Below are 16,662 nucleotides of genomic sequence, written 5' to 3'. Positions count from 1 at the left end.
ATATATATATATATATATATATATATATATATATATATGTAATAAAAATTATGACCGGTAAAAAGCAATTTTCTCAATTAACCTACCTGTCCTAACCTACAAACCATACATCAATGGAGAGTTTATTTATTCAGCTTTCATATGTACAAATCTCAATTTCAAAAAGCCTTATGACTGGTTTTGTGGTGCAGGGTCACAAATACCATTACAAACAATCATCATTTAACCATTAAAAATGTTTTTCTGTAATGTGTTTTGGGACATATTCCATTAGGATTTAGCAGTTTTAACAAGCCACCAATATAAGGCGGACAATTACCAGTAGAAACCCACAGGGTCCATTACAGTTTCCATTAAAACCAATACAAGTCTCATTATAACCAGTAAAACCATTACACGTTTTTTGGTGTCTATTGTTTTTTTCAGCAGGGAAGAAATTCGTCTTGTCAAGACAAAAACAGCAAATATTCACAAACCACTAATCTGTAATAAGCAATCTGCAAACACTGACACCTAGTGGGCATAACACACTTTTTTAGAAACTTTTTTTAGTAGGGACGCGCCTATATTAAAACACTACACTCTTAAAAAATAAAGGTGCTTCACGATGCCATAGAAGAATCTTTTGTGTCTAAATGGTTCCACAAAGAACTTTTCACATCTGAAGAACCTTTCTGTTTCACGAAAGGTTCTTTGTGGCAAAAGAAGGGTTCAGATTATAAAAAAGTAAGAAAGAGGTGGTTCTTTAAACCCTTCCTATCAAACCTAAACTCAATGCAAAACGTTCCGCGGGTGGAACGCTAAGGGGTTAAAGAACATTTGAAGGAATGGTTCTTCTATGGCAGGGATCACCAAATCTGGACCTCGAGATCCATTTTCCTGCAGAGTTTAGCTCTTACCCTAATCAAACACACCTGAGCATGCTAATCAAGGTCTTCAGGATCATTAGAGAAACACAGGTAGGTGAATGTGATCAGGGTTGGAGCTAAACTCTGCAGCGCATTGGACCTCCAGGGTAAGATTTGGGGGAACCCTATTCTATGGCATCGCTGTGAAGAACCTTTTAAAGCAGCTTTATTTTTAAGACTGTACCTGACACCAATAAACTGATAACTGGCCTACATTAAAATCTTACATATTTTATCTAGATAAATTTAAAAATTCAAATAATTCATGTTAAAAGCTATTTGAGGCATCGCAACATATAGGACAATATATGAAAATATGTCATTTCTGTATTATTTAAATACTATTTATAGTATTAATACTTAGAATCACTTAGTTAAAAAAAAAAAATTTACATTTGATTAATTTGGTTATGGCCTTGTCATATTTACTCGCTGTTAATATTTCTATTTAGCCTTTTTTTTTTTTTTATGTCATTTTTAGTAACTTTAGTATCCAAGTTTGTGCCTAGGCAACATTTCCAATTAAGTCTTCCATATATTTTATAATAAATATATTATATTTTTGTCTTAGTTGGTAACATTGTATGAACAATAAATATTCAGTTTGTGATCTGTTAAAGTGTTATTAAATGGTGTTTTTAAAAACGAACTTTTAAAGAGTTGTAAAAGACAGCAAAAAAGAACATGAACAATTAAAATATCCAATATCAAAGGCTATACCTTAATGTCCTCCAAACAGTGTAAAGCCTAGCTTTTATGCTTATTTTTCCCTAATTCAAGTAGCACAGGTAATATTTGTAGCAATAGCCAATAAAAAAATCATATTGGTCAAAATTATCGATTTTTCTTTTATAATCAAATATCATTAGGATATTAAGTAAATATCATGTTCCATGAAGATTTTGTAAAAAATTCTACTGTAAATATATATATATATATACTTAATTCTTTTTATTAGTAATATGCATTGCTAAGAACTTTATTTGGAAAAATTTAAAAGTGATTCTCAGTATTATTTTTTTGCACCCTCAGATTCCAAAATTTCAAATAGTTCGAACAAATATTGTCCTATCCTACAAACCATACATCAATGGACAGCTTCTTTATTCAGCTTTCATATAACGTATAAATCTCAATTTCAAATAACTGAACATTTTGTAGTAAACTCAACATAGTAGAAACGAAGACACAATACTAATCAAAAAAACAACAACGAAATTTAGTTTAGCATGTTTATTACAATACATACATTTCACATTTGACCTTCCGACCCCAGGTGACCCTGCCCTCATCCTGGTGTAACAGGGTTGGTGATGTCCAGTCCTTGGCTGACCCTCAGTTTCCTCGGTTTTCCAGTAGCACTTTTTCCCCCCATTCCATCCCATCAGGGTGCAAAGGAAAATGTGTGGTAATAATTTATGAATACAACATATCTGATAGACTAGTAATCACTGCAACTTTAATAAAACTTTAACTTCATTATTACTTAGCAACTGTACATAGGAATGAACTCTGGTTTTTAACGCAAGCTGTCACAGCAACTTGCTCAATTTTTTCCTTTTTCTTTTTTTTTTTTCAAAGTACAGTTTTTTTTAAACAAAACAAGGGTACAGAAAAAGAAACAAAAAGAAACAAAATAACCTGGAAAGATTAAGAGAAAAGAAAAAGGGGATTCTGGGTGACAACCAGTCTTCATCTCCTGCTAAGGGAGGCGAGGGAGGGGAACGACATGGGTTGAGCTGCAGGAATGATTCTCTTTCTCTCCTTTTGTTCTTGCTCACATTCACTCCATCACGTAAGCAGGCACTGGTGTTGACCATGGGCGTATCGCTGGGCCATTAGGGGCAGGTAGGAGACCACTGAACCATTGTGGACAAACAGGATGTAAACCCCCTCAAAAGGCATTGGATGAGGGAATGAAACCATTATAGTGCAACCAGAGAAAGAAATAAGTAAACTAACCAAATAACCATGTAGCATTACTACCATTTTTCATATGTAGCGAGAGAAGAATGAACCGGTGGATACGTGTGCACAGTTGTGAGAAGACAAAGAGTGTGTACGTCATCGTCCTCGATAAATGTCCCGGTCGACTAGTCCACCTTTTCCATGCAGGTCTGGTACATGCTCAAGGCAATGGTTCACCGGTCGTATATCTGAAGAGCATTTGTTTTTTTCCTTTTTGTTTTTTTGTTTTGATTTCGTTTAATCATGTCATTTAAAAATCTGCAGTCAAGAGTTCTACATATGGTGGCAATGAGGGCACTTGAGATCCCAGTCTGCCTTGGTGCTGATTAGTTTAACGTTTGGATGTCAAAAGCTTTGATAGGCATGGCTTCCCATGGCTTCATCTACAAAATATATTTACAACATGGAAATAACATCTACAAATAATCTACATGTACAGGGGACGGGGCGAGGGCGGCTCCTCCCGAAAACCTCTCTGCACCCCCCTCCCCAACCCCCACCCACCCTCGGTCCAAGCAAGACCTCGCTGCAGCTCGTTTAATGTAAGACTGGGCCCAGAGCAGAACGCAACAGAACTTTGGTTCTCCAGGGTTCCGCGCGCATGAAATGGGTTTTGCCCACTCATTCACCTACCCCTCTCTCCTCCTGTTTCAAGACCACATTAGCAAACCCAGAGTTCCTCAAACCATGAAGGAATTTTGATTCTTCAACTTTTCAAGTTCTTTAATTTGTTGTCTCAAAAACAGTATCCTGTGGAGAAAGAGAAAGGGAGAGCCAAGTTAGTACATTTGCGTGATAATAGTAGTAGGGATGGCTCGATACCACAATTTTGACTTCAGTACGATACTAGGATCTAATACCTTGGTATCGATACTAAATCAATACCATAGGTTATAAAAAAAAAAAAAAAAAAAAAAAAAAAAAAGGAAACAGGCAAATATAGGTGAATTGAAAACAGTTTTATTAAACACAGTGCTTGAAACTCTATGAACAACTGTGCAAAGAAATTGTTACAAAAAAAATAAAAACTACAATTTTGATTTTAGAAGAAACAAAACTGAAGAGATCTAATTAAAATAAAGTAAATCTCTTAATATATTTTTAGTCTTTATCACAAAGAAAATGTGAATGCAACAACAACAACAACAACAAAAAACCTACAGGGTAGAGGATACAGGTTGGATTGTGATTTTGGGACTGAATAAAATGGGTTCACATCTACATATCTTTGCAGTCTTTATTTTTTTGCTAGCTCCTCTGATAGCTGCAGATTTTTGGACAGGAAAACTAATGTGTCGCAGCGCTTGCAGACTGGTGCATTGAGGTCTGTGGGTTCACCCTTTTCATCAGTTTTGTAGGCAAAGTAATGCCATATTTCACTTCAACCACTCTCGTTATTTATTAATTTCGGACATGTAGAGCGCGTTTCATCTGTGTGATCAATCGCCGTTTGTCTGTTATCACGCTTGCCTGTTTTACGCCAGTTTGCGCAACACTGCCGCATAGTGGTGAAAATCGTAACAGAGGATGAAATACCGAACTGAGCAAACTTTTGATATTGTGCCGTTTGAAAAATAATAAATACAAGTATTTTCACAGTACCGGTATACCGCACATCCCTAAATAGTAGTCACATGCACATGCTTTGGTATTTAAAGTAAAACGTGCTTACCTCTGCTCGCGCAATGTGGCCTGGATCTCGCACACTCGCACCAGTGAGCGCAGGTTCTTCAGCTCTGTGCAGTTCTCTGACATGTAGATGCTGCCCATGGTGTGAGCCTCTTCACGTAACCGTGAGGCCTGGATGAGACAGCAGTATATGAATTGCTAGCAATGCAGCAAAAATCTCTGTATTTCAGTAGCAGACAGGTGGATGCCAATGATTTGTGTTCAGCAGCCCATTAATAAGATTACTTCAACAAAAGAAACCATCACAGAAATTCTAATGGTTTCCACAAACCATCAACTTTTAATCATTAAAACCATTAAAAAAGTGGTGTGTTTTGGGACATATTCCATTTGGATTTAGTGGTTTTAAAAAGCCACCAATAGAAGGCGACCAATTACCAATAAAACCCACAGGGTCAAACACTATAGAATACCCAAGACATGTCACTCGTGTAGTTTTGAATGGGGAAACAATCGTTGATTAGTAAAGTCAGCGCGTCACTGCAGCTGCAGTTAGAAGTCCCAGTTGCTATAGAAACGATCGGCCCTCTAAGACGTGCGCTCAGTACTGCGCATGCGCACTGGCTCATTTAGCCGGAAAAATAAGCGCTTTTTTAACGCTATTGGAACACAAGGAACCATATTCATGAGGTAGTTCTTGTTGGATTTCTTTGGAGTTTTAAAATATGAAATTTAATCCTAAACTTGGTGAACAGTTTTGGAGAATTTGATGTTTCCCCATTCAAAGAGATAGGAGCTGCACTTGCCTGCCCGAGTAGCGTTTCAAAGATGGCCGCCGAGTGACATGACTTGCCTTAAAGGGACTTTGACAGGGTCCATTACAGTTTCAACACAAACCAATACAAGTCACATTATAACTAGTAAAACCATTTTTTTCCCATATATATATATTTTTTTTTTGACTATTATTGGTGTGCAATGCTGTGTGTTTTTGTCCAGTGAGGCTGTACACCTATTAAAGGGATAGTTATCCCATGATGTACTCACGACGTAGGACGAAGGCATAACGTAAGCTTTGGTGACAATATGTTAGTCTCGTGAGAACCACATTTTTAAACTATATATTTAGTGTTTGTCTGAAAGAAGAAAGTCACATACATCTGGGATGGCTTTAGTGTAAGTTTATTATGGGGTAATTGTAAATGTAAATGTAATTGTCATTTTTTGGGTGAACTATCCCTTTAAGACCTATTGAATGATCAGATGGTCAGCACTAAGAAAACTAGAAACTCTGTGAAACTCTGTTTCTTTATTTGCTTCTTTTTCACTTTTTGGGCTGTTAACAGTAAGATTTCTTCAAGTCTCTTATACCCATCAAGTTGGCATTTATGTGATTTAAGATATAGTAAAAACAGCAATATTGTAAAACATTCCAATTTAAAACATTTTTTTTTTTAATGTAATTTATTTATGTGATGGCTTTTCAGCAGTCACTAAGTCTTTAGTGTACCATGATCCTACAAAAAAAAAAAATTATAATATGCTGCTCAAGAAATTTCTTTCAATTTCTTCTCGTCATCAATGCTGAAAACAGTTGTGATGCTTAATTTTTATGAAAACTGTAATATATAGTTAGTGATAAGTAAGATTTTTAATGTTTTTAAAAAGTATTTTCTGCTCATCAAGGCTGCATTTACTTGATTAAAAATACATTTAAAAAAAATCAGAATAGTGAAATATTGCAATTTAAAATAGTGGTTTTCTATTTTAACATTTTAAAATAGAATTTATTCTGTGATGGAAAGCTGAATTTTCAGCAACATTACTCCAGTATTCAGTGTCACATGATACATTCTAATATGCCGATTTACTATGAATGTTGGAAACGGTTTTGATCAATTTATTGCATACTTCATGATTAAAAGTATGCATTATTCACACACACAAAACAACACCACCACATTCATGTTTCCATACCTGTTTCTCCACATGTTCCGCAGGCCACCCTTGCACATGTTTGATGAGGTTCTCGTTAAAGTGTGCGGCCAGCGTGGGTGTGAAGGAACATGTTGCTCTGCCTGGAGCTGTGCCAGCAGGTACTGAGCCCGGGGGCATTGCTCCGCTGACTGTACCTGGTCCTTGACCACCACCTCCACCACCATTATTACTGCTGCTGTTGCTGCCCATGTGGTTTGGACCTGGAGACGGACTTCTCTGACTGCTGCAAATCATAAACAGAGAATGGGTCAATGTTTTTCTGATTTAAAAAAACAACTACTTTGTATTCATCAAGTCTTTACAAATACATTAATTTAAGGTGATCCTAAAACATCAAAATTAAAAATATCACAAATAGCCAGAAGATGGCAGTCAAACGCCACAAAACAAGTCACTTTAAGCAACAAATATGGCTGCTGAGGCATGCAGTGGGAAGCTCCCGTAAACATTTATTTTGCACAATTTTTAATTAAAGTTTTGATGACTTCGATTAGTAATTTCTAAATGTCTTAAGTCACCTCTGTCTTTGCAGCGTCCGTGGAGAGTTGCCGTTGTCGTGATGTTTGTCTGTGGGAAGGGGCTGCTGGGACGATGGTGGAGGGAGAGAACTGGACTTAACTGTCATAGCGTTCATCTGAGAAAGATAGGGAGAAAGTGTTACAAAGCCATATTTTCATTTGTGACATCCGTCATCTTATTTGACAGCAGTATACCTTGGTCTGTGAGGAGACTGGCGTGGTGCTGAGGGGCGGTTTGAGGGAAGCTGTGTTGGTCTGTGGCGTGCTGATTCTAGGAGACACGTACGACCGAGGAGAGGAAGCGTCTGACGTCAGAGACATCGGAGACTGGCTGGACTGCTGGGCTACTCCACAGGACCAAAAAAAAAAAAAAAAGAGAGAAGACAGATAAGATGAACAGATCACTAAACTAATCACAACAGGCATGTACTTGGTTAACAAATGGGATTCTGGGGCTCTGTTTTCAAACTGTAGTTTGTGTTCTTGTTAACTAAAACTAATCAAACATTGTTAATTGCAATAAAGCAGAAATAAAACCTAAAACTATTAAAATGTCAAAAGCACAAACTTACACAAAAGAAGAAGAAAAAAAACTGAAAATACATTAAGTAAATAAAAATAATACCAAAATAACACTTGAGCACTGACATCCAACTAGGGCTAAGTTTGAGTAATCGAACGTTTACTGATACAACCTGTAAGATAGAAAACTACTCATGATCTGACTTGCATTTGCACCTTCATCAGTTTAAAAATAAAAACAACAAAATATACATTCCTATCGGCACTATGGATATGTGACGTTGACGGAATGATGGCATATGCTTTTAGGCACATTTGGTTCTTGGTAAGAGTCAAATATGCCACTAGAAGAACCAAAAATAGAAGAAATGTGTGAAAACGTATGCCGTTCTCATCTGTATCATCTCAGTGAGCTTTTATGAGGTTTTACACATGAACATTAAAGTGAATTATGTTTTCTGACATTTATTTTTGAAATTGAAATTTATACCTTATCTGAAAGCCAAATAAATAGGCTAGAATATGCCAATATTTGGTCAAGACAACAATTTCAAACTGAAATCTGAGGGTGCAAAAAAAGAAAAAAGCCTTTAAATCTGTCAAAATGAAGTCCTTAGCAATGCATATGACTAATAAAAAATAAAGTTGAGATATATTTACAGTAGAAAATTTACAACATGATCTTCCTACCTGATACCCTAATGATTTTTGGCATAAAAGAAAAATCTGCAATTTTGACCCACACAATGTATTGTTGGCTATTGTTACAAATATACCAGCGCTACTTAAGACTGGTTTTGTGGTCCAGGGTCACATTTCAGTGTGGATGAGAAGCTCGTAAAATGATTTAGATTGCTAGTGTGGACTGAGAGCATTAAATGTAGATTAAATGTAGACGTAGACTAAATGAGCACTTGACTACAAAATTATTCAATGCATACACTTAGTTTCATTGAAACTGCAATTTGGACCTGTTGGTCACCTTCAAGTCCACTATATGGAGAAAATTCCTGGAATGTTTCTCAAAAACCTTAATTTCTTTACAAATAAAGAAAGATGTGAACATCTTGGATGACATGGGGGTAAGTAAATTATCAGGAAATCTTCACTCTGAAAGTGGACTTCTTTAAAGCGCAGAAACACTATGAACACACTCAGGCCATTAACAGACTAAGAAGCACAATCTAATCTACTGCTTTTCTAAATATAACCATGGGCGAAAAATGTGAAAGCCTTGTGTGCATGTTACTTTAGTAAGAATAGTATGTTGACTATTTTTTTTAACATTTTGCATTTCTGCTACAGAGGACTATAGAAACACCAACTTCATGATCAAAGCAGAGAAACACTGGCTCTTAGCTTCTAGTTTAAAAAACAATTTTAACCTTAGACTACTACATTAGGGAATATCTAAAAAACTTATGCTAGAATAGGTCAAATCGCATTTCACATAAAATCCACACACTGTGGAAACGATATAAAGTGTCATTTGACAGACTACGCAATATAATTTACATTGAAGTATGTAAATAAATCCATGCAGCAGAGGACTACAGGCATGCTTGCAGGGTTTCTCATTAATTTCCTAGTTACCTTGCCATGTTTTCCATTAATAATAATTATTCCATTAAAACAGTTTTGCTTTCTAAAAACGCCAGTGTAAATGTAATTTGCACTGAGAAATTATCACAACTAAAGCAGTTAGAGTCCATTCCCATGTCAAGGTACAAATCAGTGCAAGTTTTTTTTTAAATTGTTTAATTTTATGACTGAAAAAGGGTTAGAGTTCTTAAAGGGATAACCAAAATTCTGGCACTAATTACTCATCCTCACGTCATTTCAAACACGTAAGACCTTTGTTCATCTTCGGAACACAAATTAAGATATTTTGGATTAAAAGCGAGAGTTTCTGACCCTCCATACGTATAAAGAAAGGTAGTAAGGACATTGCACGGAAAATATTCTTGTAGCTTTATAAAATTACAGTTAAACCACTGATGTCATATGGAATATATTAAAGATGTCCTTACTTTGTTTCTGTGCCTTGACCGTGGTTGTACCTTCGCTGTCTATGGAGGGGTTTAGAGAGGATTTGAACAAAAAAATCTTTTTATTTGTGTTCTGATAGTAAACGAAGGTCTTACGGGTTTGGAACGACACAAGGATGAGCAATTAATGACAGAATTTTCATTTTTGGGTGAACTATCCCTTTAATTTTGCTCTCAAAGTGCACCAAACTGGTGCATTTAACTTTAAAATGTAATTTTTTTTCTTTGATATTGATGGTCTGGGATTCACCCACCACAAGATACTGTAAAAACACTGGCTCGATATTTAGAGGGAAATTATTTGTTCACACAAGAGCCAAATTGAGCTCTCCTTCAAGGATTACTGTGCTTGAAAGGTCAACTACACAAATGTGTCAAAATACCAGTCTTGCCAAGTATTACATGAAAACTATTGGTTATGACAGATCATCATTGCGAACTTTCATGACAGATCATCATTGCGAACTTTCAATTAAACATGTAATTTAGATATTGCCAAATAACAGATGCTGTATGACAAATCCATACACAAAGCTACTTAAAACCAAAAATCATTTCTGAGGCCCACGTGGCTCACCATTATCTGTTCTGACAGCAGCAGCCAAGCCTGTGTGTGTGTGTGTGTGTGTGTGTGATCCTTGCTAAGCTACCAACCCCATCTGCTAACTCAAGGAAGCTGACTCAGAACCCCACAGCTGACATGAGTCGGCAACACAAGCAACAAAATCTCACGCCAAAAACAAATCAAAACCACGAGCTCAAGTTTTAAAGTTCAAGATGAGGTCACAAAACAGAGCCGACCTTAAAACAACGTGTCAAAGACATTTAATTTGGATGGCACTGTAGCACAAATACAAAAAAAAACACAGCAGGTTGGAAGTAAAAGGTAGTACGAGAGAGACGGCAGAGTGTGTGTATGTACCTTGGCTGGACAGCTGAGTAGCCTGGGATAGCAGAGTTGTGATGTTGAAGGCAGACGGACCAGCAGTCAGGATCTTATGGAGCATGGACTGCAGCGAAGCCTGAGTTACTGCAGCCGTGAGAACTACAGAGACACAGAGAACACAGAATGAAGCAAGGAAGCAAGGACAAAAGATGAAGACAGGAAGCAGTCAAAAAAAAATGAATAAATAAAAACCTAACACTTGTGTCTGCAGGGAGAAAAAACTCACTTGTTTACTAAGTGCTTAGCTCACATTAGGTGCTTGTCTTTTTATTCTTAGCACGCAGTTAGAGAATCTGCAAGGTTCTGAAAAGTTGAGTCTAAGTTTATCCCCTTTAAAGTTAAAGTCCACCAACATATGTTACATCTAATTAGAATTGTTTTGTATTGGGGCTGAAATTAGTCAAATTAAAAGGTTTGCATATAAAATACAGTGCCTTGCAAAAGCATTAATTTTTTTCAGGTTTAAGCCTTATGTTAAACTGCTTTAAATTACTTTTTTCCACATCAATCTACACTCCATACGCCATAATGACAAAAACAATTTTGTAAATTTATTTAAAAATAAACTGAAATATGTACATTGCATAAGTATTCATACTCTTAACACAGTACTTAGCTGAAGCACCTTTACAGCCTCAAGTCTTTTCGGGTATGATGCGACAAACTTTGCTCATCAGCATTTGGCAATTATCTGCCATACTTCTAACTTCCTCACCTCTCAAGCTCTGTCAGGTTGGATGGGAGTAGTAGCACATTTTCAGGTTTCTCCAGAAATATTTGATTGGGTTCAAGCACAGGGTCCGGCTGGGCCACTCAAGGACATTCACAGAGTTGTCTATAAACCTTGCTGTGTGCTTTGGCTCATTGTCCTGTTGGAAGGTGAACCTTCTGCCCAGTACGAGGTTCTGAATGCTTTGGACTGGGTTTTCATTAAGGCTCTCTCGATATTTTGGTACACAGAGGTTTTCTTCTACTCTGACAAGTGCTTCAGTACCTGCCACTAAAAAATAGCCACATAGCATGAGGCTGCTACCAGCACACTTTCCTGTTGATATGGTACTCTTAAGGTGATGAGCAGTGTCTGGTTTCCTTCACACATGATGCTTGGAATTGAGGTTCATCAGACCTAAGGTTTATCCAAGGTTTGCCATATCGCCATCGATGGAGTGGTGCAGTGATGTTTGTTTTTCTGTAGATCTCTCCTATCTTCGCATACGATCATGGAGATCAACTCGAGTGACTAACCAAGGCCCTTTTCCATGAATTGCTCAGTTTGGCCAGGAGACCAGCTCTAGGAAAAGACCTAGTTGTTGTTTCAAACTACTTCCATCAAGGGTAACAGAGACTACATGCTTCTGTGAACCTTAAATGGAGCAGATTTTTTTCTGAACTCTTCCCCGGATTTCTGACTTGATCCAATTCGGTTTCTGAGCTCAGGCAGTTTTTTTTCCCTCAGGGATTGGTTTGCTCTGATATGCATTTTCAGCTGTTAGACCTTTTATTAAGACGTGTGTGCCTTTCCAAATCATGACCATTCAAATTAATTTGCCACAGGTTAACTTCACTCAAAGTGTAGTAACATCTTTAAGCAAAATGAATGCTCCTGAGCTACATTTCAAGTGTCCCAGATAAGAGAATGAATACTTATGCAATGGATACTTAAGTTTTTTATTTTTAATAAATTTGCTAAGTTTTTTTGCTTCGCCATTATGGTGTAAGGAGTGTAGATTGACGTGGGAAAAAAGTAATTTAAAGCAGTTTAACCTAAAGCAACATAACATGTGAAAGAAAAATGAAGGGGTATGAATACTTTCGCAAGGCACTGTATGTCTTTAGTGATATTTTTTTTTTTAAATCCCCAAAAACCTGAACAGTTTCAATTATCAAGCCATTTTGATTTTCTGTAACAGTCTCCTAAAGCAATATAGGTGTTTTGTAGACATAAACGTCTTCATTTTCTCCTGACATAATTCAGAATCACTGAGAATGCAGTGGATTAGTTTTGTTTTTGATGGTAACGCAACACCGAAGACACCTAAACCTGATTATGTCTGCACAAATCATTTTACTTCAGACTGCTTTCTGAACGAGGGACAATCCGAAGCAGGTTTTGCTAAAAAGGTCAAACTCATAGACGGATCAGTACCCACTGTTTGTGATCCAACTGCACCTCCAGAAGTCCCACACTTTAAATTTATGATTTGCAAATCGCCTTCCCTCTTCCACGAAAGAGAGGGGTGGAGTGAGCAAAGCTCATTCTTTAAAGAGACATGCACTAAAACAGGTAGCTGTGAACAGAGCTGTTTTGACAGGTAAAAACTGTGTTTTACACCATTGAGAAATTTTAACCAAAGAATGCTGCAGACATTTCATGAAGACCCTAAAGAATCATACCAACTTGTGGAAAATGGGCATCCTATGTACTCTTTAGACAAGGTTTCCTTAAGACCAATTAGTTCAGACAATATACAGACTAGCTGATTTTGCACATCCCTTGTGTGTTACAATCCTAGGTCAGACAATGCATTACAATTTCAATCTCAAATGGAGTGATATAAAACTTGAGCATCATTGAGACCACATTCATAATCTACCAGAAAACCTTCCAGCAAAGCACTTTACCACAACTTCAACTAGAGGAAACGTTCCCCGCAACTAGTTCAAATCCAATATTCATGGATTTGAAGAATGACGAGCAGCCCTGGCACTTGATCATGCAATTTTTACATTTCACTGTTTACACACATCTGCCATATGCAGTGGTGCGAGAACAGAAAGGCCAAACTCCACTTAGACTTTCTGTATGGCACTTCTCGTTCACCCAAGTTCTGGCTAGGAGAATGCACCCAATCATGGAAAGCGAGAAGCAATGACACGCTCACAAATGGCAATTCACACAGGCCATGTACAGGACGCAGCAAAGCTATGATTCATCCCTGAGATGCGAAGATAAGAGGAAAGCTGACGCAAGCCCAGCATGCACAAGTATATAACAAGCAATTATACACTCACTTGAGTGGTACAAGTAACCAAACTAGAATAAATCTGCAAAACGTATGCTTGCTTACACACATTGAAGGTATAGTGGTGTAGTAAAGTTTAAAAGCGGTAACCACCATCACCACAATACTGTAAGCAAGGATTTAACCGCAGGTGGGACTGTACCCATACCCCCGGTTTCACAGACGAGGCTTGAGTCTAGTCCTAGACTAAAATGTAAGTCTGAGCTGTTTCAACTAAAAGAAAATTGCACTGACTGATCTTAAAATATATCAGTGCCTTTGTTTTGTCTAAAGATGCACACCAAAAATGTTTTTTTCGAAGCACATTTATAAAAATTACTTAAATGTCCTAATTGAACTATGGCCTAATCCTGGCTTAATTTAAGCCCTGTCTGTGAAACCGGGCCATAATGTTTTGGATAAAAACGTCTGTTAAGGTCTCTTTCGCCAAGATTCAATACACTTACCTTCATTGATCTTGGCCATGTCTACACTGGCGTTGTTCAGCTGCAGGGCCGTTTGCAGAGCAGGGAGGAGCTGGCGTAAGAGGGAGGGGTCTTGGAGAAGAGTTGGCGGGGCTGGAGACTGCATCACCGGAGACACGGGGACTGTAGAGCCAGAAGCTCCGCTGGCTGAGTTGGCCACACTTAAGCCAGACACAGCAGCAGAGGAAGAGGAGGGTGTGAGTGAGGAAGGCTTCTCTGTGGGAATCGAAGACTCTGTTTATAGGGGGGGAAATGACAAAGAAATAAAGCCAGGTGAATTTTTGATTGGCTGCCAAGGTATATCATTCATCAGCTGGAAAGAAAAAAAAAAATCTGAAAATGATTCCACAGATACTGTTCATCCGTGTCAAAATATTGTAGTTATAATTATCGGGGGTTTTTTTGTTTTGTGAATAGGGCTGTCACTAATGATTATTTTAGTAATCGAGTAATCAGTCGATTATTCTGATGATTAATCGAGTAAACTGATAATTAGAATTGTTTTGTGGTCATTAAAATAGACCCAAGCAAACAATAACCTTTCAAATTACTTAATATACAAATTAACAATGAAGCAATAGTAATTAGTTCAAATAAAGCATCAAAAGCAAGTAATCATTTGGTTTTATTGAACAAAACTGTTTAAATACGTAATGTTTTATATGTACTAGAAATGCATATAACAAACAACTACACTTCATTGCTTGATCCAATTCTTCTTTAAAGGAGTAGTTCATGTCCAGAGCAAAAATGTACAGATCATTTACTCACCCTCTTGTCAACCAAGATGTTTGTGTCTTTCTTTCTTCAGTTGTAAAGAAATTATGTTTTTTGAAGAAAACATTTCAGGAATGTACTCCATATAGTGGACTTCTATGGTGCCCACAATTTTTAAATTCCAAAATGCAGTTTAAATGCAGCTTCAAAAGGCTCTAAACCAGTGTTTCTCAACTCCAGTCCTCGGGACCCACTGCTCTGCACATTTTGTATGTCTTCCTCATTTAAGGCACCTGATTTTGAACATCAGCTCATTAATAGAAAGATTCATGAACTGAACTGAGTGTGTCAGACTCAGAAACATACAAAATGTGCAGAGCAGTGGGTCCCGAGGACTGGAGTTGAGAAACACTGCTCTAAACAATCCCAGCCGAGGAAGAAAGGGTCTTATCTAGCAAAACAATTAGGTATTTTCTACAAAAAGAGCAATTTTTTATGCTTTTTAACCTCAAATGATCTGTGATGCACATGCAAACTGTGTAATCTGGTTCAATACAGTTATGGTATGTCGAAACTTCAAAATCATCCTACAACACTACCAACCCAGTGTTTACAAATTGAACGTGCAAGGAGGGTCAAACACTCTTCAAAAAAATTTTAAAACAGGACTATTTTGAAATTAGAGGAGAAAATGAGATGGGAGTTTTTTAGATGACCAGGATTACACCGTTTGTTTGTTTTTTTTTTCAAAAATAACCGATTGTCTCGCTAGGTAAGACCCTTCTTTCTTAGCTGGGATCATTTAGAGCCCTTGCAAGCTGCATTTAAACTGCATTTTGGAAGTTCAAAATCACAGGCACCATAGAATATGGAGAACATTCCTGAAAACTTTTCCTGGAATAACAATTTCTTTACGACTGAAGAAAGAAAGACATGAACATCTTTGATGACAAGGGTGTGAGTAAAGTCTGTAAATTTTTGTTCTGGAAGTGAACTTCTTTAATATTGACTAAACAACATTTAATTTAAATTCCCACTTAATCTTTAATATTTAGCCATTTCTTTATGACAGAAACATTAAAGCCACCGTAATTTATTGAATATGTGGACATCAAAATGTCAAAAACATCAAAAATTGTAATGAACAGCTAGCATTTTGAGAAAGAAGTGATGTATTCTCTTGTGTTTGCTTAGGTTTATAAAATGATTTACCTTACATATCTGATGAAATGGCGCAAGTTGCATTCCCAGATGAATGGTATAATAAACCCAAACTCACAGCAATATGCAGAAACTGAGTTCCACACTTATAAATGGTAACTGTTTGTGCGAAGCAGCATTTACTGTGAACGGAGCCACGTACGTAACATACACGCATGTAAATAATTAAAGTGCATATTAAACCTGCACTGCATATATTTATTTAATTGAATCACAGCTTTTGTGAATTCACAATAGCATTATGCTTTATGATGATTTTTAAAGGGGTGTGATATATCATGCAGCCTTGGAAAACATCTAAAAATGTGTTTCATGTATTCTCATCAATAGAATGCTCCACTTCCAGTATTTTGCCAGTTACTTTAAAAATAAATAAATAAATAAATCGAGTACTGGAATTAAATCAAGGAATCGTGACAGCCCTAGTTGTGAATGCCTCTTCAGACTGTTTTGGACACAAAATCTCAATCTGACAGCAAGCAGATCTACAAAATTCAACCCTAAAACACATCCTATTGTCAACTAGCTTATTGAAAGTGTCTCAGCAGCTATTTCAGGATTTGCCTGAGGATTCACCCAAATCATCCAGTCAAGATGTCAACAGAAAAGTCTCAAAAAGATCTTGAAAGAGTTTGTTCAAAATCTGGAAATGAGAGCATGTTCATATGACAAGTATTCAGGATAAGCAGGATCTTCACTT

The 16,662-nt window shown here is 37.0% G+C and overlaps 1 protein-coding gene across 1 annotated transcript in view; it reads right to left on the bottom strand.

The window, feature by feature from the left end:
• Positions 1-2,126: 2,126 nt before the first annotated feature.
• waca (WW domain containing adaptor with coiled-coil a) overlaps positions 2,127-16,662 on the bottom strand; it is a 38,673-nt gene continuing 24,137 nt past the window's right edge. The window contains exons 7-13 of the mRNA XM_073828242.1: positions 14,007-14,258; positions 10,514-10,636; positions 7,217-7,365; positions 7,022-7,137; positions 6,483-6,726; positions 4,549-4,676; positions 2,127-3,626 (exon numbers count right to left, since the gene is read on the bottom strand). Of these exons, the coding sequence (XP_073684343.1) occupies positions 3,557-3,626; positions 4,549-4,676; positions 6,483-6,726; positions 7,022-7,137; positions 7,217-7,365; positions 10,514-10,636; positions 14,007-14,258 (1,082 nt within the window). The 3' untranslated portion in view covers positions 2,127-3,556. The remainder of the gene's footprint in view (positions 3,627-4,548; positions 4,677-6,482; positions 6,727-7,021; positions 7,138-7,216; positions 7,366-10,513; positions 10,637-14,006; positions 14,259-16,662) is intronic.

The sequence above is a fragment of the Garra rufa genome, chromosome 22 (assembly GCF_049309525.1).
Source record: "Garra rufa chromosome 22, GarRuf1.0, whole genome shotgun sequence".
Classification (NCBI taxonomy): Eukaryota; Metazoa; Chordata; class Actinopteri; order Cypriniformes; family Cyprinidae; genus Garra; species Garra rufa.
This window is presented reverse-complemented; position numbering and strand designations above follow the sequence as displayed.